Genomic DNA, 24375 nt, shown 5'->3' on the forward strand with positions numbered 1-24375 from the left:
TTTCCTGGGAAATCATTAGTCACACATTGTAGCTGACTCCTTTAGTTAAAGGTTGCTGAATCCTCCATATTGGAATTGCTATAAATAAACCTGATTGCGCTTTACTTAAACGCCAGGCCTGGGCAATACAATCTATAACATCCCATCATAGACTGCTTGGTTCCACACTTAATTACCCCTTCACTTTCTACAGCTGCAAGTTGTATTTGGGCTGCATTTTTTGTATTTCCAGTTGCACTAAACGTTTGCACATTGGTAAAGACCGACACATATCTGCAGGCTTTGTCTGACAAACTAGACCGATTAATGGTCTGATCCTGTGATTGGCTGCATGAGCAAGCCAGTATTTAAAATAAGTAAAACTTACGACGATGGGGTGTTGCACTGAAATGATTAGTTAACCCAGGATAGGTGTACACAGTAACTTAGTTGGTGCCCCTATGAGTTGATGGTGCTGCCGCTACTGCAAGTATGGCATGCATGGTTTAAGTACTTCATGCAAAGTTTTTGCACAGAGCTGATATATTAGGTTATCGCAAAGGGAAATGGCCACCAGTTCTATTTGCCCTCTGACCTAATGTCACTTTGTCAGCACATCTTGCGTCTCAGATATTTGCCAGTTTCCTTTTGCAATGTGACTGAAGGTGACAATCAGCGTAACAGGAAAAACTTGCCCCACTTGCAAGTGCAGAACTCCGCTCCCTGCAGTTTGCAACTGAGCAATGACTTCACTGATTTATTTATGTAGTCAATTGATATATCACTTAATTTTGACTGGCTCTAAGTGGTGTACAAGTAACTCAGTACAATAATGATAAATAGCAGGACCATATCATAGGACCAGGACCATGAGGTCAAAACACAGTATCCCAATGCTACTCTCTGGACAGAACTCTGTAGGCAACCCTGTAGCCACTGTAAAACAGTACCCAATACCCATCCCACGGAGCCAGTCCAGGAGGATACCATGGTTAAGGGTACCAAAAGCCACAAGAGACTGAGAAGCAGACGCACAGATCTGTTACCTCTGTCCCACTCTCAACACAGATAATCCATCATGATGACCGATTAGGGCACAAGTATCAGAAGTCTTCTGCTTCTGCTTCTGCTCTCTCTTTTGCTATATTTGTATAAAAGCCAAGAGACTCTGAGATACTACCCATCCATTCTGGGCAAGACAAACAGCAGTGCAGTTCAAATTATGTTCATCCCAGAACACAGTTGACTAAGAGATTTGAACATATAAGAAAGCTACTATAAGGGGAAAAAAATCTGTAATGTACTCACAACATATTAAGTTTGTAACCTGCTGGATCATTAAAATCTGTTTGTGTGTATCCTGAGCCTTATTGCACAAACACACCTTATATAGCTGGTTTTACAATATTTATGTAGGTATGGAAACGACCTCTGTTAAGATTCCAAAACATCATAAAAGGTAAAGTAGTAGTCATTAAAAAGAATCAAAGAATGCAACAACATCTGCCCATTTCATGAGCTGTAGTGCTTGTCTGGAGTGGTGAACAGCCATTAAATGCTTGAAGGACATTACTGTGAAATATTGTGATGCTACTGCATTATGGTTAGGCATAGCTACTCAACAGAAATCTTCAAATAAATGAATGGAAAACCAGAAGTGGTTCTTCTCTGGCTCAAATGATCCAGAATCATGGAGGATAAATTATTTGATTACTTCCCTGAAGTATGGTGACCAGTTTAAAAATGGACTGCACAGCAGCTCCCAACTTGAGTTCAGTCATCTGAACTTCTTCTATAGCAGTTGGCAACCCAGTTGAATAAGGATAGAGAAACAATGAGAGGGGGAAAGTGGGCATTTTCAGTAGAGCAAGCAGTGTGAGACACTGGAGGTAGGATGGCCTTTTAAAACAAGGTGTGAGTACAGTGAGAAGTGAGTTCAGAAAGGCTCTGTTGTACTAGCTTGTTGGTGTTAGCTTCTATGTTGTACCCACCATTGCTATTCCTCCTTGTTAAACTGCTTGTTGTTGTTGCTGCTGCTGCTGTTTTGAAAAATACTCAGTGCCCCTCCAACACCATTTATGCAAACTTATCGCTCTTCCATTTCTCAGCTACCTCCTGCGAGACGAATAACAGATGTGGAATCCTCCAATATTCCATAGTGCCTTTACAGACTGTACTTCACTCCTGGTGCCATGTGTTGTCTTCAATGTGAAGTTTCAGCTTCCATGTAGTAAATTATTAACAATCAAACACGCGTATACTGACAACACCCACTGCCTGACTTTAATCTTCTCCAACACAACAAGCTGTCAGGCGTGCTCTTAAAAGATACAAGAGCCTAGGTCATCATGGGATGTGTGCACAAAGGGGGCTGCAGAATATGAAAAAGGATGAGGCATGGCAATATGGGATAGTCTGTGTGCAAGAGAGAGCCGAGAAAAGCCAGGAGGAGGGCAAGGGAGGGTGACTGTGATAATGGGGTTTGTATGCAAAGGGGGTTGCAGAAAAAGAAAGGGGGGAGGCATGGAAATGGGGGGTGAAGATGAAAGCAGATGCATGAAAATGTATGCAGGATATATTCAGCTGGGTTGCCCAGTGGCGCAATACAAAAATGGTTACTCTTTTAGGGTGTAAAGAATTGCTGTGCCTTGGTTTTCAAATTGCTAGGCCTTTGGCTTTGACCCAGAAAATTGTAAGCACATGGGCTTTTTATAGACAACTACAGGAAGTCTAAGATCCATTTCAGCACATTTCTTTTCACTTGATATATAATGACGAGTACCCTGTGGAACCCAGGTTTTCTGCATTATAGCAATGGCTTTTAATTCCTGGGCTAAAACAAATCTACACTGTGTGCCTAGAAAACTCTCTAGTCCAGAGTTTAATAGCAGCAAAGTTTCCCACCCTAAATTTTCAATGTATAAATATCTCTTTTTAATCAGCATTAAGTCTGGGGGGGGGGAATATTGTCTGCTATTGCTCATACAGAGCGCACAGTAAAATTACCCTCTATCCTTTGATGCCACAATCCATAGTAGAGCAACTTATTTAATTGCACAAAATAATGAGCAATATATTGAGTTCTGCAGATTAATCAGGCTGAGTGTTGAGTAAGGGGCTTGCTCCTGGAACCATTAAGAGTGTATTATTACCAATCTTAAAATGGTGTGTGGAAGCACCTAGGCTCTTCTAGGTGCTGTGCAGATTTCAGATAACACTCAGGGATGACTGGATGAAGAAACATGCAAAAGTCAACTACTCATTTAAAAATAACAATAAAATCTAGCTACCTTCTAGATCTCAAGTAAAAAAAAGAGAGGATAATTTAACAGTAGTGACACAAAGTTAAATCTAGCTATGCCTTTAATGCCCCTATGAAGTAGAAAAATCCTGAAACGTGCTTATTAATAGGACTTAATTGTCAGAAGTACAGATAGGCAGGCAGCAAATACCAGATAAAGAGCATGTGATCTTTAAAGTTAAAGCAGAGCCAGCAAAAGCCAAGGTTTTAATCCAGACTAATGAGTCCCCTTCTGTGACCTTGATCTGTAGCCAACATGGGTCTCCTTAGCCAACATATCTCTTCAATTCAACCCATTCTGAAGATGAGAACAGAATGCCAGAAGTCTATGGCATCGGCTATCCTGGAAGAAAAGTTAAAAGCATTTGTTTACTATTATTGTTACATGTTAAGTGTGGGCCAATTGTAGTTAAGCACTACCAGTACTGGGATAAAACAGATGATAATGTGATGCATGGAGTAGGTGGGATTCAGAGTTCCTGTAAGTGGAATGTCACTCATGGGGCATTCTCACCTGAGGGAGGGAAAGGTGAGTTTCATCAAATTCTCCTCCTTTCTACAGTGCTCTGTAGCACCTGAAAGCCTAGGGGATAGGCAACAGTCTTATACTCAGACCATAGGGTCCATTTAGTTAAGTATTGGCTCACATGAATTTCAGAGGACGTTCTTAGTCCTACCTGGAGAGGTTCGGGATTGAACCTGGGAGTTTCTGCATGCAAATAACGTGCTCTGCTACTGAGCTATGGCCTGTCCTTGCCACCACATGCACCACCTGAGAGGTGAATGTTCCACCCCTCTAGCAGGGATGCTCCTCGTGGCCGAATTCTATGCTGCTTTCTTCTGGGAAAACTTTCCTCAACCTGATGCCCTCTAGATATTATTTACTACAAATCCCATCAGCCCCAGCCAGATGGTAGTTGAGTTCCAAACATTTGGAGGGCACCAGGTTGGGGGTGGCTGCTCTGGGATATAAACACTGCTGGAAAAGCTGCACGCTGTGCTATTTCATCAACAATATGCAAGAACCAACCAGAACAAAGTCCATATTTGAACAGTCTCTGCAAACTGACCTCACGGCTACATCAGATTTTTTCTTCATTCTAGTTACCCCCATTTTTTTGTAAAAGCTTGTTTGACGAAGAGAACAGGATAACTCAAAGGACTTCTGTGACATTTTGGTTGGTTCAAAAAAATGATATTGCCCAATTGTGGGTTTTGGAGTACTTTTAAAGTGTGTTAGTGTAACAAAAGCTTTGCACATGTGGCAGTGAGCATACTGTGCGTATCGAAATTTGTAGCTTCTGGATTGATGAGGACATGTGTAAAAAGTATAAAGCTGAGCAGCGGATGGATCAGGTGAACCAGACCTGTTAAACCTAAGAGGCTGGCCAGAAAACTTTCACCCTAGTTCTTAGTAAATCCCCTTCCCAACCCACTTCAGATTTCCCGAGTTCACTGGCTTTCCATCAATTTATTATTTAGTATAAATTTATTCTTTTTCTTGGCTTATGCTCCTTTCTCCCCCTCCTTCGCCTCCAGGACACCGCAAGATTGCAATGCAGTTGCCCATGTGCCTCCCCCTTTCCCTCGGTAACAGAAAGGAGTAAGGTCATTTCAAACTCTCTGTTGATGCACCAAGAACTGCCCTTGATGAGGCTCAGCCTGCCCACTCAATATGGCACTGATTTAGTAATGCTAATTTGTTCTCACCCTTCTCAACTGCAATACCTGTTTCAGAGTTGATAAAAGTCTGAAATAAAAAAAATTCCTTCAGTAGCACCTTAAAGACCAACTAAGTTTTTATTTTGGTATGAGCTTTCGTGTGCATGCACACTTCTTCAGATACAGTGAAATGGAAGTTTCCAGGCACTTATGTAGAGAAGGGGTGGGGAGGGGTGGGGATGGGGAGGGGGGATCACTCAGAAGGGTGGTGGAAATGGGTGATTGACTGACTGATAGCTGTTGATGACCGCAAACGACTGCAAATGGTTTTGCATGAAAAAGCAAGGGTTGAGATGGCTGAAGATCGCTTATCATGTATAATGAGATAAAAATCCGATATCTCTGTTCAAACCAGGTCCCTCCATGGTTTTGAGCTTGGTGATAAGTTGCAATTCAGCAACTTCTCTTTCCAGTCTATTTCTGAAATTCTTTTGTAGTAAGACAGCTACTACAAAAGAATTTCAGAAATAGACTGGAAAGAGAAGTTGCTGAATTGCAACTTATCACCAAGCTCAAAACCATGGAGGGACCTGGTTTGAACAGAGATATCGGATTTTTATCTCATTATACATGATAAGCGATCTTCAGCCATCTCAACCCTTGCTTTTTCATGCAAAACCATTTGCAGTCGTTTGCGGTCATCAACAGCTATCAGTCAGTCAATCACCCATTTCCACCACCCTTCTGAGTGATCCCCCCTCCCCATCCCCACCCCTCCCCACCCCTTCTCTACATAAGTGCCTGGAAACTTCCATTTCACTGTATCTGAAGAAGTGTGCATGCACACGAAAGCTCATACCAAAATAAAAACTTAGTTGGTCTTTAAGGTGCTACTGAAGGAATTTTTTTTATTTTACTTCGATCCAGACCAAAAGTCTGAAAGATACACATCTCCATCATTGTGGATGGCAGGAATGGATCCAAGCTGCATACTGCACAAGTGTAGGGTATACTGTACATTTCCAGGCTGTTCTCTCCCTCTCTCTCTCTCTCTCTCCCCCCCCCCTCTCACACACACACCCAGAGAGAGACACCAACAGAGGTTAGCTCTTTTGTCATGTGCCTCTGTTGTGTATTTGCAGCTGCTCTCCTTGCAAGGAGAGACCATGTCAGTCCATGTTACTGGATTCCTGTAACGTCCACACATATCAGAAATTGGTGCCTTCCACATGCACTCTCCACAGCAATATTTCATGAAGTTTTGAGTTTGAAAAGTGAGACACGAAGATGACACAGTTGGAGGAAATGACCTAATGTTTGAAGACTCTACGCAATCTACTTCTGAGCTGAAATGAGAATTTGCTGAAACAAAGTTATGTCCAGTTATGTCAAAAGGAACATTCCAAAAGTGAACTCAACAGACCCATACTTTATATACAGTTTATTCCACTAGAGGTTGTAATTTTATACATAGTATAAAGGGGATCCTGGTAGCACAAGCATCCTTACTTTACCATACTGCTTAAGAACCATTTTTTACATATTAGGTATTAGGTACCCTATCATTAAAAAAATACCTAGAGATCTTGTAAAAAAAAAAAACACAACCAAACCAAAGCCCTACATATAAATGGATGTTTATCATATGCACAGTGCAAGAATGTTTTCATAATATTTGAATCACAATGAACAAAATGCTGTGATTTAAAACTAATTGAAAATTATGATGGCTCACGTGGCACCCATCAGATGATGCTAATCACTAAAGCAGTATTAAATTCCAGATAAAGGTGACAATGGGCTCATCATTAGGGTTCCAAAGTAAACCTTTCACAATGCCCCAAAACTTTACAAAGCTTCCCATCTACCTCCCCATGGTTTGACCTATCCATGTAGTGAATGTGAAAAGGGTCAGAAACAACAGACCATTGGGGTGGAAACCAACTGGTGCCCTTACACTCAGGGAAGGGCTTTTGATCCAGCAGACACCTGCCGCAATAGAATCCCACCACCACCAAATCATCCTTACACCATCTTATAGGTAAAAGGTAAAGGGCCCCTGGGCGGTTAAGTCCAGTCAAAGGCGACTATGGGGTTGCGGCACTCATCTCACTTCAGACCGAGGGAGCCAGCATTTGTCCGCAGACAGCTTTCCGGGTCACGTGGCCAGCATGACTGAACCACTTCTGGCGCAATGGAACACCGTGACGAAGCTAGAGTGTATGGAAATGCTGTTTACCTTCCCGCGGCAGTAGTACCTATTTATCTACTTGCACTGGCATGCTTTCGAACTGCAAAGTTGGCAGGAGCTGGGACAGAGCAACGGGATCTCACCCCGTTGTGGGGATTTGAACCACTAACCTTCTAATCGGCATGCCTAAGAGGCTCAGTGGTTTAGACCACAGCGCCACCCGCGTCCCTATAACAGCATCCTATACCCTGTTCTGCAGGGTTTCCCAACAGTCTAGAGCTAACTTCAGGGGTCACTAGGGCCGGGGTAGGGAGAGGGGGGATTAGCAGAAATTGCTTCTCCTCTTCTCCTCCAATCAGAGGTGTCCACTGAATCACCATCCCTTCCACAAACATAAGGTCACCAAGTGAATTCAACCCATTATTGTTTTTTATTTCGCCAGTCATGAATAGTGTTTAAACACTGCATTATCACTGCGCATGGAAGCAAATCCTGCCCAGATTTGAGAATGAACAGGATGTAGTGTGTGTGGGAGGATTCCTCAGTGCTTTAGCCAGGAGGCTTGATATCCCTCCTCCCCACGTTAAAATATATATTTATATATAAAAATACTGTGTTATAAACCATCTTCAAAGTGTACAAAATGACCATGGAAACCAAACCTCAATCATGTAAACAAATCAGCTCACAATTTCTTCATTTTCCCTTTATAGCATGGTGATGGGGGAAGAGGAGGAGGAGGAGAATATCCCATTCAAAAGGGTGGCAAGTCTTCTTGAAAAGAACCACAACTTCACCAACACAAATAAAACATAGACTGCATTCATGGAGAGCGACTGATGCCTTTTTTTTTTTTAAAAAAAATCTTCCTCTCCCTCAGAGTTCATGAATGTTTTGAGTTCAATAAATAGTACAAAAATAATCCTTTATTTAAAAAATCTTGAGATGCACTGTCCCAGGTCCCATACAGCAATTTGTAAGTGAAAGGAATGTTTTTTTCTTTCTTTAAAAAAAACCAACAACCCACAAAAAAGCTTCAACAAATGGAAACCTCGTGGCAATGTCTATTTCTGGAACTGGCACTTTCTTTGTTTCTGGCTGCAAAGATTTCTGTTCTTCCAGTTAAGGAAATAAACTCTCTCTCTCTTTCTCTCTCCTTTGTCTGAGTGCACTCTTTTCTTGGCTCAGACCAACAGGGTTCAAAAGGCTCCGTTTACTGTATAAACCTTCCTTCCTGTGTTTGGAGGCCGAACATTCCTACTATTCCATTTTTATTGAATGTTATGGCAGGTTTATTCATCATGCTAATTTCTCTTCCACTTCAGAGCCAACCTTACATTTTGGAAATGCAAAGTTTTCATGTGAAACGAGTTAAGTCAAAACCATGCCTCGTAACGGTATAAACGTCAAGTCTCCTCTCAGCTGCATTTTTTTCCTCCCAAGGGCCAGAGGTCATTAGCATTCCGCATCTACAGTATGTACTGTGACCGCAGCCTGTAAGTGGTGACTGTGATGAAGTGCTGGGTGATGCAACCTGTAGTGGTGGAACTTGTGGCTCAAGAGGGCAGCAGTCTGAGGAGGGGTATCCAGGTCTAAATCTTCATCATGATTGCCCACGTCTACACCAGCTGACAATGGGTCATTGTTGCAGGGAGGGTTTTCACTGTCTTCCTGAGGACTCATAGTACTGTAGCCTGGAAAATATAAAGCCATGTAAGAAGTGATGCATAGGCAAACAACAACAAACTTAAGAAATGCACAGTGCTCAATGCCCTAAGCTTCCATTTACACCACTAAAATAATGCACCCAAAATGCAGCAATCCTAAATGGCGCTTGGATGTTGGTATTTATTATTTGTTAAATTTGTATGTCTCCCTGTACCCGCAGGTCTCAGGGCGGTTCACAAGATACAAATCTCCATATAAGAACACAAAATACATAATCAAAATAAAACAATACCCCCTTGTTTGCGTTCCTCCATACTCTCCCAGGTTTTTGCCTCCATAAAGGCTTGCACTGAAATTCCTGGTTTTCACACACACGATTCGAATTTTCATTCGAAAAGGCAACTTTATCATTATTCTGCTTTAACTCCTTTGTCCAAGGAGGTCAACTCATGTATGTTTGGGGAAGTATCCATGACAAATCAAATCGGTCTTCAGCCTGAGCAGAACCTGCCAGTTTTGTATGTCACCATAAGTTACCTTAGAGTGGACTCCTAGACAGTTGCTCTACAGAAATGTGGACCTAAACTAGTCAGATGTCTCCTTAAAAGGAAGGAGGGAAAACAGCCATCACAAGTCCAGTAATCATAAAGATCTCCCTAACATGGCTACTCCATTTATCTTTTGCACTAAGCCATTTGCAATGAAGTTAATGAGAACATGCCCAGAGCTACAATACACGGAACCAGTTTGGAGCCAGTATGATGTACTGAATCTCTCTTTCGATAGAAGGCCCATCGTTGCCTGAGCAAATGCAATTTGTTCAATACTGTAACTGAGACACAATTGCATTATCTCTAAGAAAACAAAACCAAAATAAATAACAATTTAAGATCCCCTATGGGATCTCATTTGTGTTTCCTTTTATCTGCACTGATGCTTTGGGGCCTTTATCTGCCTTTCAGTTACTGGCAACATTGATTGGAACCAGCACCATTAAAATCCACAGTTTGAGGGGATATTTCAGCCAATTTGTCTGGCTGCACTTAAGTGCGCTTTTGAAGTCAGCTACAAAGACCCGGGGGGGGAGATGATGAGGGGGGAAAGAAGAAGGTGAGCGATGTTCAATAACGTTGCCACCCAAAAATATATGGAAATATACGAGCAGGCAAGAAATAGTTTTAAATAACAATACAATTTTTTAAAATAATAGTATTAGGCAAAGAAGGTGCAACATATGCCTACTTGTTAGAAGTCTTCAGATTTTGTACTGCAAAATTTAATTCAGTGCAGTACCTTACAAATAAACTTGGCACAGTGTGACATTTCACATAAATCATCAACAACAAAAACAGCCTCATACACCCAGCATACCCCACTCCCCAGTGAAATATTTTTTGTTATTACCCAAATCAGTGATAAACAGTAACATGCTCAACATGTAACAGTTCACTGGAATGCTGGTCTTCCGCCTGCTTCCTAACAGTCCATGACCACGAAGCCACAAAAAGTGTTGCTAAATTGCCTGCTTACTCATTTATTTTTAAAAAGCAGTTTCTAGTTAAGCCAATCGGGCAAACATTTCCTCCAAAACTGTCAGCTTCTGACAGTCTCAAGGGCCACATAGAGGGGTCCGTACGGTGGCACCAGGCAACCAAGCAGGAGAATTTTCCATCCCTGATTTATGGCATCAATACTGTAGGGTGAAAAATGCAAGAAAGGCAAGGTTTATTTGCAACATTTGGTGACTGGGGGTGCCTTCCTGCTTGTGATTGTACTGTACTTAAAGGTAAAGGGACCCCTGACCATTAGGTCTAGTCGTGACCGACTCTGGGGTTGCAGCGCTCATCTCGCGTTATTGGCCGAGGGAGCCGGCGTACAGCTTTCAGGTCATGTGGCCAACATGACAAAACCGCTTCTGGCGAACCACAGCAGCACACGGAAACGCCATTTAACTTCCCGCTGTATTTATTTATCTACTTGTACTTTGACGTGCTTTCGAACTGCTAGGTTGGCAGGAGCTGGGACTGAGCAACGGGAGCTCACCCCGTCGTGGGGATTCGAACTGCCGACCTTCTGATCGGCAAGCCTTAGGCTCTGTGGTTTAACCCACAGCGCCACCCGCGTCCCGTGATTGTACTTACTGTTATGCAATATATCACTCTCTCAAGTTGTTCTAGACTTACTTGATTCTGCCTTGCTCCCCTTCAAACACAATATGTACTACAGTCTCCAACCTGTATTTAGTATTTTTGTTACAAAGCAGCAGACATCTTAATATATCAGCATGCTTCTTTGGAACCATTTTTCACATACTGGGTTATGAAACACATCTCATTTTAAAGAGGGGTTATCTTTAGAGAAGCTAGTGGACACTATAAATTGTCTGAAGTAAGGAATTACAGAGATCTGTTTGGAAGGTGGACACTCTCTAATCTTGTGCCAGTCTCTCTGATTAAAAGGAAACAGGAGAAAGGGGAACGTCTGCCATGTAGATGCCCCAAGGATCCATTTCAGAGCAGCAAACAGGATGAGAAATGCAGATGACATGTTTACAGTCATAAAACGAGGCATCCTAAGTTGTTGGACACACCCAAAGTCACAAGCTATTGTTCAAGGTCCTTGACTACTTTATGTTGCTTCTGGAAACAGACTGATAAAAAGAAATTATGCAGTGTTTCAGGGCCACTAAACACACAGAATTTTTAGGCATAACCCTAAATACACCTTTGGGCATACACCTAAATTAAAAAAAGCAAAAGTATTGTGGCAGCTTTCACAAACTTATTATGGTATAAGCATTTATGGACTACTGTCCAAAAGCAGCTTGCCAGGTGGGTCGGAGCTGCCAGGCTACTTTCCCCCATTGGTTGCTCTTGCTTACTGAGGGGGTGGGGTGAGTAAATGGGGAGATCAGCATGGTGCAAATACACCAGCAGAGCCAATCTGGTGCTCATGCCAGTGCATTTGCACTGTGATGACCTTGCCATTCCTTCTCTCCTTCCCAGTAAGCAGAAATGGTCCACTTGCTGGGAATTTAGTGTAGTGGCTCTACCCCACCTGGCAAACCGCTTCTGCTACACTCCACTCCATTAGATGAAGTTTTATTGTGAATTATAGGAACGTGTACATGTGTGTGAGGCTAGAATTGTAAATAATAATAATATTATTATTTATACCCCGCCCTTCCCAGTCAGGACCGGGCTCAGGGCGGCTAACAACAAATAATATCAACACAAGTATAAAAGAAACAATTCAGTTAAAATGCAGATTAATACAATGTTAAAATTCAATTTTAAAATTAAAAATCTACAAATAAGATAAAACCATTATGAGATAAAACCTTAGGGGAGGGTAACCGTGGGGTCAGACTGCGTCAGTCCAAAGGCCAAACGGAACAGCTCTGTCTTGCAGGCCCTACGAAAAGATGACAAATCCCACAGGGCCCTAGTTTCCTGGGACAGAGCGTTCCACCAGGTCGGGGCCAGTACTGAGAAGGCCCTGGTCCTGGTCGAGGCCAGCCTAACCACCTTGTGACTCGGGATCTCCAGTATGTTATTATTTGTGGACCTTAATGTCCTCTGTGGGTCATACCGGAAGAGGCGGTCCCATAGGTACGAGGGTCCTAAGCCGCATAAGGCTTTAAAGGTCAAAACCAGCACCTTAAACCTGATCCTGTACTCCACTGGGAGCCAGTGCAGTTGGTAAAGCACTGGATGAATGTGATCCCGCGGCTGGGACCCCGTAAGGAGCCTCGCCGCGGCATTCTGCACCCGCTGGAGTTTCTGGGTCAGTTTCAAGGGCAGCCCCGTGTAGAGCGAGTTACCATAATCAAGCCTAGAGGTGACCACCGCATGGATCACTGTGGCCAGATCTGGTTGAGAAAGGTAGGGGACCAACTGCTTAATGCGGCGAAGATGGAAACATGCCACCTTGGCTGTGGTTGCAACCTGTGCCTCAATTGAAAGGGCGGCATCCAAGGTTACACCCAAGCTCTTGACAGAAGGGGCTGACACTAATTGAGCCCCAGCGAAAGATGGAAGTTGGCCCCCCGCCCCATGTCATCCCGACCCAGCCAGAGGTGAGGTCCGAGGAAAATGAAAGACAGAAAGTGCATAGACAGCGATAGTTTCGTAACTGACAGTGGTCATTCACAAAATAGTAGTTGGTGATAACACAAGGAGTCTGTCTGAGCAACAGCTACTGTTTTGTGAATTACCGCTATTCATGATGTGATAATCACGGTCTCTGAATTCTCTTTGCTTCATTTTCTTCTGACTTCATTGTTTACCATCACCCTCAAAAACCAACGTGGGTGTATACCTGTAACTCAGGATCTGGCTGCATACCTGTAACCAACTGAACCCACTGTAATATGGAAACTCATGCGGTATAGTCCTCTCAAATACCTGTACTGCCTCAGAATACACACAGGGGACCAGCATTATACTTCCTATAGGATGTCAAATATACAACACAGGTTTACATTTTTCCCCTTTCCCTTTTTATTTGTTCCAACGAGCAAAACAGAACATGTTCTATATTTGAAAAAATGTGCTAAAAACATGTACAGTCATGCCTCTTGTTACGAATGCTGCGGGTTACGTACGACACGGGATACGTATGTGCCAAACCTGGAAGTACCGCAACGGGTTACTTCCGGGTTTGGCGGTTCATGCATGCACAGAAGCGCCGAATTGTGCCACACACATGCGCAGATGCAGCGCTTCATGTTGCGTACTGCTCATGCTGGATACGGGGCTCCGGAACGGATCCCGTACGCAGCATGAGGTACCACTGTATGTCTAACTAGTGTGGCATTGCCATGTCTCCTCTTTCAAATTCTGATTTTGTCCACCAGGCACTGATAAAATGTGGCACATTCTTTTACTAGACTATTATTGCTATTGTCTTCCACTTTTTGCCTCTCCAACCCTTAAGCACTGAAGAGGCATATGGATTAAAATACCTAGCAACAGTACCGTCTATTCCGGCGTATAAGGCGACTGGGCGTATAAGACAACCCCCTAATTTTCAAGTTGAAATATAGAGTCTTCTCCAGCACTCAAGTCTGCAGCAGGGGAAATGGTGGATTTTTAGATATTGAGCGGGGGAAAGAAGCCATAGAGAGGAGAGAGGAGAGAGAGAGAGAGAGGCAGAGAATCGAGGGGGAAAGAAGCCATAGAGAGGAGAGAGATAGAGAGGCAGAGAATCGAGGCCGGGAGAGCCAGCGAAAAGCGAAAAGCCATAGAGAGGAGAGCGGGGATGCGGCCGCGGCCGTTTTTGAGCTCCCCCCACCGTATGCAGCGCCCACAGATTTTTGTACCCGCCGTATAAGACGGCCCCCTAACTTTTGAAAAGATTTTCCTGGGTTCAGAAGCCGTCTTATACGCCGGAATATACGGTATATTGTTGCAAGCACAGAGACAGATGATATCTTTACTTCTGCTTGGTGGTGGGTAACTTTGGAGGTAACTGAAAAGTGCTAACACTCATGTGATACAGTCTTTTCCCATGACTGTACCACCTTGGCATTTACTGGTTTCCCTTTTTAGGTTAGACTTCTTACTGAAACACATACAGTGGTACCTCTATTTACAAATAACTCTACTTACAAATGTTTCGACTTACGAATGAAGCTCTGTCCGCCATCTTGGATGCGGTTTAGATAGGATTTTTTCTACTTACAAATTTTTAGATAGGGTTGCTTCTACTTACGATTTTTTTCTCCCAATGCATTCCTATGGGATTTGACTTACAAATTTTTTCGACTTACAAATGTGCATTCGGAACGCATTAAATTCGTAAGTAGAGGTACCACTGTACTTTCCAGATTATAGTTGGGGGAACACAATCATATAAGCAAGTGCCTCGTGTGTGTTTTGAGTCTTAATCGTGTGTGTTTTGAGTGTATTCTGAGTCTTAATCAGCTCTTCATTTCATGTACTGGGTGGAGATGTTGTCATCTAGAAACATCCAAGGACTCCAAGAAATAAAATACAAACACAGTCCTCTCCCTGTCCCCACATTTAGCAACATAACATATCCATATTTATAGTAAAAGTGACACGAAGATACAGCTGACAACGCTGGCAGAAACACTTGCTAAACTTATATTAATCCTCTTAGTGGACTCATCAACTTGATACAGGTTTGAAGACTTAGAAGCAGCTGCTCACTCTTGCTAGCTATTTCTCATAGGTCAATTATGTGGCAAAACCCATAGCCCAGCAACAAAGGAAATGCCAGAAAATCCAAATGCTATCAGAATAAACATCTTCCCTACCTATAGCCATATATGGTTGTATAGAATCAATATATGTTCTTGTGTTCTTTGCTCAACAATAATGCACAGCAGTAAGCCAAGACAGCATTCAACTTTTTTTTAAAAAAAAACACAAAAATCTAATACAAGCTTAATTTAACCCAGCAACTGGAAGGAGGCCCATGTTGCTAGAAATTAAAGGCTGTTTTATAAAACCTGTGCAGTTCATTTCAAATGTCACAAAGGAATGAAGAGTTTCTCCTTTTTTCTGGAGAATTTGAAAGATGTCAGGACTGGCAGGAGGCAAAAGGGGGAGGGAGTGTGAGATTAGTGGTGTTCTGTGCCTCTTGGAAAGCTGAGAGGTTATGTAATAATGCTGGTGGTATCCATACGATTAAGATACTGAGCACAGAGACTTAAGCTAAAGGATTCGTGTTGGAAGATCACCCTGACAAAAATAGCTTCCGGCGCTGGATAAAGTCTTGCCCTGGTATGGGAAAGTGTCAAAATTGTTTTCAAGTATGGAAGAAATGAGGAGGCGGCGTTGGGAACGATCTGTTTGATGATTTGTCCATGGTGTTGCCAAGAGGCAGAAGTAAGACGAGCGCGTAATACAGATGGCAGCAACTTCCTACGTCTTACCATGATCGCTTTCTGTTCCTGAGCGTCCCCAGTAGCGGCGTCTACGTTCTGGGCTGTGCGCATGGCGCTCAATAACTGCTGCTATAAACCGGGTGTTGCTGACTAGGAGTGAGCAGAATAGGGAGCGGGGAGGAAAAAGTTTACACTGAGCACACATTCTCAAATAAAGCATCCGTTTAGAAAAGATTTTATGAAAGAGATCATTATAAGGTTGCTGTGGAATTCCAATATTGACCAAACTCCCCCCCCCTTTAAAAATCTATTGTTGTACTTTATATGCCCAGTGGAATTCCTAATAGGAGCTATCTTCAGGCCTTTGTATGAACACACAAGGGTTTAAACTGTGTAGAGGGATGAGGGCACAATGATCAAATTTCTGAATCTCACAACAAGGAGAGTAGCTGCTGTTTTTCTGTCGCAGGGTCAGCACCGCGTGTGCTTCATGACAAATCTGGAAGCAAATTATACCCACACCTGTCTTTAAGGCACCTAAAGTTACAGCGTTTGCCGCAAAAAATACCAGTGGCAGCTAAAACCTGGCAAGGCAACCACAGGAACCTGTAGAATAATAGCTGTGATCCAATCTGCTACATTCAAGGTTTCAGACTCCTTGAAAGCTAGCAAGTCTAATTTAGATTCTGGGAGGTGACTAGGTGTCTGACGGCAAGCATACCGTCACTGAGGGCACAGAAACTGGCAAGTTAAGATCAACTGCAGTTCATGAGCTGTTTGAACTAAGGGCTGCATTTATATTTGCCAGATTGTGTAAGATCTTTGAAAGAATGTAAGGAGGCAGGAGGTGGAGTGATACAATGAACAGAATGTTGGCCCAGCTTCAAATCACTGTTCAGCCAGTGGGTAGCTTTGGGGGAAAGTCAATAATTTTCTATTGTTGCCTCCAGCCTGTAAGCAGGCAAACACTGCAGTGTCAGTCGCAGGGTTGATGCGAGAATGTTTGGGACCCAAAACTGCAAGGCACTTTTGTCATCCTGATGGTGATAAATACTATGTGTTGGAAAGGCAAGTGGAAGAAACAGCACCGAGCCTCATCCCATAGTCTTCCCTACCTGCAACGACAGTGTGACTGCTTCATACTTACTGATTCCTCTGTCTTCGTGACTGTCGTCATCCCTCTCGTCCCTCTCATTCTCCAGGTTGGACATACGGACTGACATTTCTACACACCATTACAAACAGAGAAATGCAACTGTTAAGGATGAAGATATAGCATTAGCCTGAAAAAGTGCCAGCTTTAGAAATGCCCCCCCCCAGAACAAGAGATCTGAGGTCCAGAACCCTCACAGCCAACCATTTTAATATTTTGGTTAAAACTATGGACAGCAAGTACCGAAAGGGCACGTACCAATATTGAAAACAAGGGTGCAAAGTTGCTAACCTCTTGCTTCCCTTTCTTGAGCCACTTCAACAACAGTTAGTCACAAACTATGGATGACTTATTTTGACTTAATGACTACTGAAGCAGTTGCCTATTAAAATTGCTATCATGAAACTCATTTTTCAACAACAGCTCCCTTAAAAAATATCTTGCTTTTTGTGCTCATAGGGTCAGTTGTGAGTGTGCTAGCATAACAACCATTCATATTTGTGCGATAATGGGCTTCCTACGGTCTATGTTCAGAAGGCTCTGGCTATGCTCTTAAGTTTTCTATTGAGTGGTGACTGTTTCTTAATTCCTGTGCGTGCTTGTCCAGGACTAGCACACTGGCTGTCAACATTCACGGGGCACACTATTTAGTTTAATTTTAGGAAACGGTATAATAAAATGAGGAATAATGTGCTTGTTTTTTTTCATTTTGCAAAGAAAATTCCCTAATACCCTTTCTCATTTGTGTTTCTGGTACATGTTATCTTTTGTTCAATTGGAACAGAAGAAAATGTCTAGGAAAAAAGAACTTCAGAAGCAGGAGGCATTCAAAAATATCATGACAACATAATACACACACATTTATGCTGAAATCATTCACATCTGTAATGGTGAAGAGTCTAGACAGGAATGCAGAATCCTAAACTCTAAGATGAGAAAACGTATTTGCAAGAGCCTACAAAGAGGTGAGTTGTTATGTTTTTAAGGTCATTTAGCTAGAACAGTCTAGCTTTAAATTCTGCATCCAGCAGAGGGCAGCAGGGCCCATTTTATGTCACAGCAGATAATGTGAAGTGAACATCCTGAGACCATAGCTGCCAAGTTTTCCCTTTTCTCGCGAGGAAGCCTATTCAGCATAAGGGAAAATCCCTTTAAAAAAAGGGATAACTTGGCAGCTATGCCTGAGACGCATGATTACAATAAAACTTGGATTATCAGAACAGTGCTGGGGCAACCCTCAAAGTAAGTTGTTTCAGCTGTTGTGGCCAGAAATGCTTTGAACAATTTGTATACTCTCTGCAACACCCATCCTCCACAAAATAGTGGTGTTTTTTAAAAAAAAGTTCTTACCTTGTGCTGCAAGTGGGGACATGTGCTGGTGGCTTCTGCGGTGAATCTGATGACGATAGGCATAGACTGCCAGAACTAGCACCATTATGCATCCCATAATACCTCCAGCAACAGGACCAACTGGAGCACTTTTAATCATATTTAAAGCTATCACCTCATCTCCTTTATTTCAGAGGGGGAGGGGGAAAAAATAAAGCTTATGTAAATGCTTTGCAAAAAGTTCAAACCACCTAAAACGTAAATTAGAAGCAAAAGCGAAAGTCACAACAATTACAGTGGTACCTCTAATTATGAACTTAATTCGTTCCAGAGCTCTGTTCTTAACCTGAAACTGTTTTTAACTAGAGACGTGCTTTCGCTAATGGGGCCTCTTGCTGCTGCTGTGCCGCTGGCACACGATTTCCGTTCTCATCCTGGGGCAAAGTTCTCAACTCGAGGTAACTCTTCCAGGTTAGTGGAGTATGTAACCTGAAGCGTTTGTAACCTGAGGCGTTTGTAACTAGAGGTACCACTGTATAATACAGTCATACCTTGGCTGATGAATGCATTAGCAGTTGAACATTTTGGCTCCCGAATGCAGCAAACTTGGAAGTTAGTGTTCCAGTTTGCAAATGTTCTTTTGGAGGCCGAACATCCCGTGGGGCTTCTGCGGCTTCCGATTGGCTGCAGGAAGCTCCTGCAGCCAATCGGAAGCTGCACCTTACAAGTCAAACATTTCGGAAGTCAAACAGAATTCTGGAATGGATTCCGTTCGGCTTCCAAGGTACGACTGTACTGATTGCACAGAGATACTCCCAAAATTAAAATGTATCAGCCTTTAAAGGGACACACTAAGATTACAAATCCGTTGACTATTCTAGGTAGCATGCACACAAGAGTGATATGCTGGAAGATTGGTACGAATGGATGCAAAATTCCCTGTTCAAGTTTGTTTTTTCTTAAAATATTTCTATACTGCCATATCATGCTGTATCAAGGCATTGTACAGTATAAAACATAAACCATCATTTAAATATATATATATAATTTTCATCCAGGTGACCAATCAAAACTAAATCAGGTGTAATGGCCCATCAGCACAAAAAAGATGCCTGGAAGTCAAGGGTGAGGATGCTTGCCAAATCTCTGAATCAAGATTGTTCCACGGTATGAGAATGGCAACACTAAATGTCCAAATTATCACTGAGGACAATTGGGCCTCTGTAACATGGGGAGCCACTAATAGCTCTCCTTTGGATGATCTCTGTGATCATACATATAAAGGTTCAGGTGGCTTTTCAGGGTACCCTGGGCCCAAATTGTTCAGGGCTTTGCCAACAACATTGTCCTCAAAGTGTCTGGCAAGCTGCTCACAGCTAGTCACTGTGCACTCCAGGGATCCATCTCCTAAATCTGGCATAATGAGTCTCTGGACCACATGAAACAATTCTGCCAACTGACACCTTGAGGATGCAATGCTTGCAATACGGGGTATGGGTTGTTTCCTGCCTTCACTGCCATGTGATAGCCATGATTATGTGTCCTAAACACACCCTTTGCCCACTTTGGAAAGAGATTTCCACCACTTGCGCCCCAGTGCTTGCCCAGCCTGCTTCATCAACCGCAGCTTCTCAGAGTACCAGGGAGCAATGTGATCAACAAACACACCGACAACGGCATTTCATCTTACAGTGTGCAATGGCTGAAAATGCTGTATTTTAATGTAGGGGCAAGTCCCAAGATATTCTGTCGCAAGGATATCCCAAGTGGCTTGTGCAACCTGTCCAGGTTTACATAATGCCAGAATGCATTAAATCACTGGCGGAGGAAGAGGAGTGCCGGGGGGGGGCACTGCCCCTTGCAGCGCGATACTGGTGGGGTGCCATCACGGCTGTCCCCCTGCCCGCGCTGGACGCGTGCCAGCCCCACCCCCACTTGCTCTCCGCCTCCCAGTGCTGGAGCATGAAGCTCCACCAGTGCATTAAATACATTGATGTGTGTCCACAATGACCATCCATTCCTTACCAATGGCTCCCATGTCATCCACATAAGGGCTTCTGGCACCCACAATTCCACCAAAGCATTCCTTCTGAGGAGCGCAGTAGGATCTATCTAAATGGGTCTTTCCATCGCTGTCTACCATGCACCACTCACAGTCCAAGACACCAAAGCAATCCCTGGAACACAAGGAAATGGCAGTGAGGATTATTAGAACTCTGCTGTCCCAAATCTCAGAAAACATACTACTGAAACTGTTCTTTCCCCTCCAAGTTAAAGCCGTAATTTTCCTTAAAAGTGAAGCAAGACCATTTTGTTGTGGTGGCCTGTTTCCTAGTGTCGCTGATTTTAAGTCAAGGACAGTTTTGTGACAAAGCACAATATGAAATTCAATCATGATTTACTATTACCACACTACAGGTGTTTTATTCTAGATTCACTCGTGTTTGTGTGTGTGTATGGAAAACCCATGAACTTCACCTGCTCTCCATCCTTTGATTGCACCGTGTATTGATACATTGAGGAAGAGCATCTTGTAGACTGGGATCAACTGCAATAAACGTCATAGGTTCTTGGTGGACTTCACAACTAGGATTTCTAAAGTTTGGGAAAAGCACAGGGGGGCGGGGTCAGTTACAAAGAGTTATGAGAAAATGTACCCCCATTTAGACTGCATAGTACGCTGTGCACCTATCAACAAATATAACCCACGCAACATGTGTTGTGAACTTCACCGAAAAAAATCATTATTGTGCTAGTCCTAACTTACCTGCTTTCTGCATTGGTAAGGTTGCCAGTACACTCATTAACCTCTAGGGGGCACTCGCAAGGACATTCACATTCGTTCTGCTCCATTCTTCAGGAAGGAAAGAAAGAACAAACAAACGAGACAATGCTTATTAGAATCATATTTATTTCTAACTGTCCTAAGAAAGAAAGAAAGAAAGAAAGAAAGAAAGAAAGAAAGAAAGAAAGAAAGAAAGAAAGAAAGATTTCTGCGAGTCTCTTATCCTGGGCCAAATCTCTCTTTCACATGCACACTTTAACACTGAAAGTCCACTTGGGCAAAGATGTCATATACTGAAGAATATCTCATAGTTCCAGTGTACTCTGTGTTGTATTGAGCGTATTGTCAATGCAACTGCAGGACAAAGGGCCCTGCTGGCTCAGATCAAAGGGCTATCCAGACCAGCATTCTGCTTCCCACAGTGGCCAACCAGATGCCCACAAGCCCAAAACCCTTCTCCAGCTGTTGTTTCCCATGGGCTGGTATCATAAACACTGCTGCTTCCAATTCTGGAGGAAGCACTCCATCATCTTGACTAATAAGGCTATCCCCCATGAATTTGCCTAATTTCCTCTTAAAGCCATGCAAGTTGGTGGCTGTTAATTACATTTTGCGGGAGTAAATTCCAGAGTTATATTGTGTGCTGAATGAAAAACTACTTCCTTTTCTCTGCCCTGAATCTTCCACCAATCGGAATCATTAGAAAACCCAGGTTCTAGTATTGTGTGTGTGTGTGTGTGTGTGTGTGTGAGAGAGAGAGAGAGAGAGAGAGAGAGAGAGAGAGAGACAGACAGACAGACAGACAGACAGACAGACAGACAGAGTTTAGAAAGCCTCTTTATAAAAAGACAAATAAGGGAAGTTTCTAGAATTATGCTTCTTGAGGAAAACAGTACTTCCACATGAGGCACAATGTCAGAAATTTCAATTAATACCCCTCATTTGCCTTATTCTAAAGCAGCTCCAAATGTTTATGCCTAGGAAAGGCCCTTAATTATTTTGGTTGCCCTTTTCTGCACCTTTTCCAGCTATCCAGTTATCATTTTTTAGTTGTGGCAACTAGATCTGTACACAGTAATCCAAATGTGGTTGCACCAGAGGTTATAGATAATCTGGCTGCATGGGGCAAAAATCTAATTGTTAAGTGAAAACTCAAAACAAAACAACTATTAAATGATAGATACAAATAAATAAAACATATGGAAACATCTTAATTTCATCAACCCTCAGAAACACATGACGTTTTACGCCGAATGAGCACTTTTCTCTGAGTTAAACTGAACTGAGTTAGCACAGTTAATATGCAGAAGACTGAAGAATACTAATGACCAGTTTTGTTCAAGAGTTAACATTGCTGTTGGCTGTGGCGAGGATTTTTGTAGTGCAAAAATGGAAAGCAACACAGGACCTGAAGTTATTATTATGGTACAAAACTGTATGGAACATAGCAAGTAACTCACAATCTGAAAGTCTCCAGTGGATCTGAAATCCAGAACACTTCTGGCAGGATTTGAGTAATGCTTGTAATGTACGAAAAACTATGGTAAAAATGGAATTTTTTTTTATAAATAGAGAAAATAAGGGAAGCAGTTGAAAAAATATAATGGTAACCATGGAAGGGCGAAGGGGAGTTAAAGGATTCAGGGAATCCTAAATGATGATCTTGATGTTTAATGTTTGAATTTAAAATTGCAATGTAAAAGTCAATAAAAATATATTTAAAAAAAGAAAAGAAATCCAGAACACTTCTATCCATTTGGTGGAATTTTATTTCATATGCTACTGCTACGAAGGATACATATAATTCTTTCTACAATTACCAATGTGTGAAATTTTGTATGACAATGGTGCCTTATACTGTTATTACTTATTTGTGTATCACCTATGTGGTTTTTCCTGTGTGTGTGTGTCTTTTGTTACAACACACACACACACACACACACACACACACACACACATTCATTCTCTCTCTCTCTCTCTCTCTCTCTCTCTCTCTCTCTCTCACACACACACACACACACACAATACTAATGAAAAGAGCCTGAATACTCAGAAGGTATCAGGGACAGGTAAGAATTCATAGGCACTAAGGAAGCTACACTGATGTTAGAACCAAACTCTGCTTCATATAAGAGGCAAATCTCATTCCTAAAAGATCACAGTGCTGACTCAGAGGCTATACTCCCAAATTCCTCCGGAGTGTGCAAATATGTAGCAGTAAAGGGGAAAGTCTGGTTTCTTCTACAAGCAGCTGAGCCTTGCCCAGCAGGAAGCAGAGCTCTGATGTGGCAATCCAGTGGCTACCTGCCCAGCGGGCAAGATTAAGTAGATGGCATTCCTGTCCCTTTGATGCAACAGGTGGGAATTCTATCTCCACAGTCAATATGACTAGGCTGCAGCTCTCGATGCTCGGGCAGGTGCAACAGTAAAAGTGCCATCATTTCTTATATACATACGGTAGTTAGAGGGAATGCTACTCTGGAAGGAAGAGGGAGACACAGCGACCAGGTATCCAGGGATGCTTTCGCTTGTGTTTCAACAGATGCCTCAAACATGAGGCACTTAAAATATTGCAGTGCACAAAAATAAGAAGTGTGCAAAGCTTTTTACATAAACAAGATTTAAAATATTACTCTGCAATTCACACATGGTTCATTCTAATGCACATTAGCTGATGCTCCATAAGGCCTCCACTTTTGATACAGTAAGTCTAATCCAATCACTATAGCGGATGTAAAAACAAAAAAAAAACTCTTACCTGTGACAGTTCAGACAGAGCCTATCTACCATACTGCATGCACAGAAGGCAAGCGAGTCACACGTTTCATTTACGATTCCAACAAAGGCATTGGTTCCAGGTATTCTTGTCAGCCTGTATTTGGAACAGTGGCTGCCATGCACGAGATTTGTCAGATCACCCTAAAGGAGGGGGAAATACATCAGAGATATGGCAGGGAACATGTCTCCTGGTGAGGTGAAGTGTTACTACTACCACAAATGTTTCTGAAACAAAAAGTCACCCTGCAATGAAAACCTACAGGGTTCCCTTTACTGAGGGTTGTGTAGTTCTTGTTACCGGCGCAGGGAAAGTGCTACCAACACACAAAGCCCCCTTCACATTTCCTCACTCACCAATATAGCACCGGTTAGTAAAGAAGACACCTGGAGTGTCTTCTTATAGAAAGGTTAAACAGAAGGTGGAAACAGAATCCACAATATCAAAATCTTTAACCCTAAGTCGATTCCCCCACACCCCGTGAACTCAATTTATACTATTTCCTCAGTTATTATGAAGGATTTAAATGTATCCACTCAGCGCCAAACTAGTTATCAGAACCCACCATTCATTTTAATCATTTTAAAAAGGGTTATTATAAGCAAAACCAAATAATGCAGTTTCTTTTTGAGAGCTGGGTTCAGTGGTGGCTGGACTTTGAGGGGTGACCTAGGG

At 42.6% G+C, this 24375-nt stretch overlaps 1 protein-coding gene across 2 annotated transcripts in view; it reads right to left on the minus strand.

The window, feature by feature from the left end:
- Positions 1 to 6371: 6371 nt before the first annotated feature.
- The window catches only part of CACHD1 (cache domain containing 1), a 123379-nt gene continuing 105375 nt past the window's right edge, over positions 6372 to 24375 (minus strand). The window contains exons 20-28 of one of the 2 annotated variants that reach the window (XM_060276842.1): positions 23683 to 23843; positions 22385 to 22462; positions 20907 to 20993; positions 20618 to 20734; positions 20165 to 20316; positions 18161 to 18322; positions 16805 to 16882; positions 15706 to 15807; positions 6372 to 8827 (exon numbers count right to left, since the gene is read on the minus strand). In XM_060276842.1, coding sequence (XP_060132825.1) covers positions 8589 to 8827; positions 15706 to 15807; positions 16805 to 16882; positions 18161 to 18322; positions 20165 to 20316; positions 20618 to 20734; positions 20907 to 20993; positions 22385 to 22462; positions 23683 to 23843 — 1176 coding nt within the window. In that variant the 3' untranslated portion in view covers positions 6372 to 8588. The remainder of the gene's footprint in view (positions 8828 to 15705; positions 15808 to 16804; positions 16883 to 18160; positions 18323 to 20164; positions 20317 to 20617; positions 20735 to 20906; positions 20994 to 22384; positions 22463 to 23682; positions 23844 to 24375) is intronic. The other variant, XM_035121480.2, reaches the window with a different exon arrangement.

Source organism: Zootoca vivipara, chromosome 7, assembly GCF_963506605.1.
Source record: "Zootoca vivipara chromosome 7, rZooViv1.1, whole genome shotgun sequence".
NCBI lineage: Eukaryota > Metazoa > Chordata > Lepidosauria > Squamata > Lacertidae > Zootoca > Zootoca vivipara.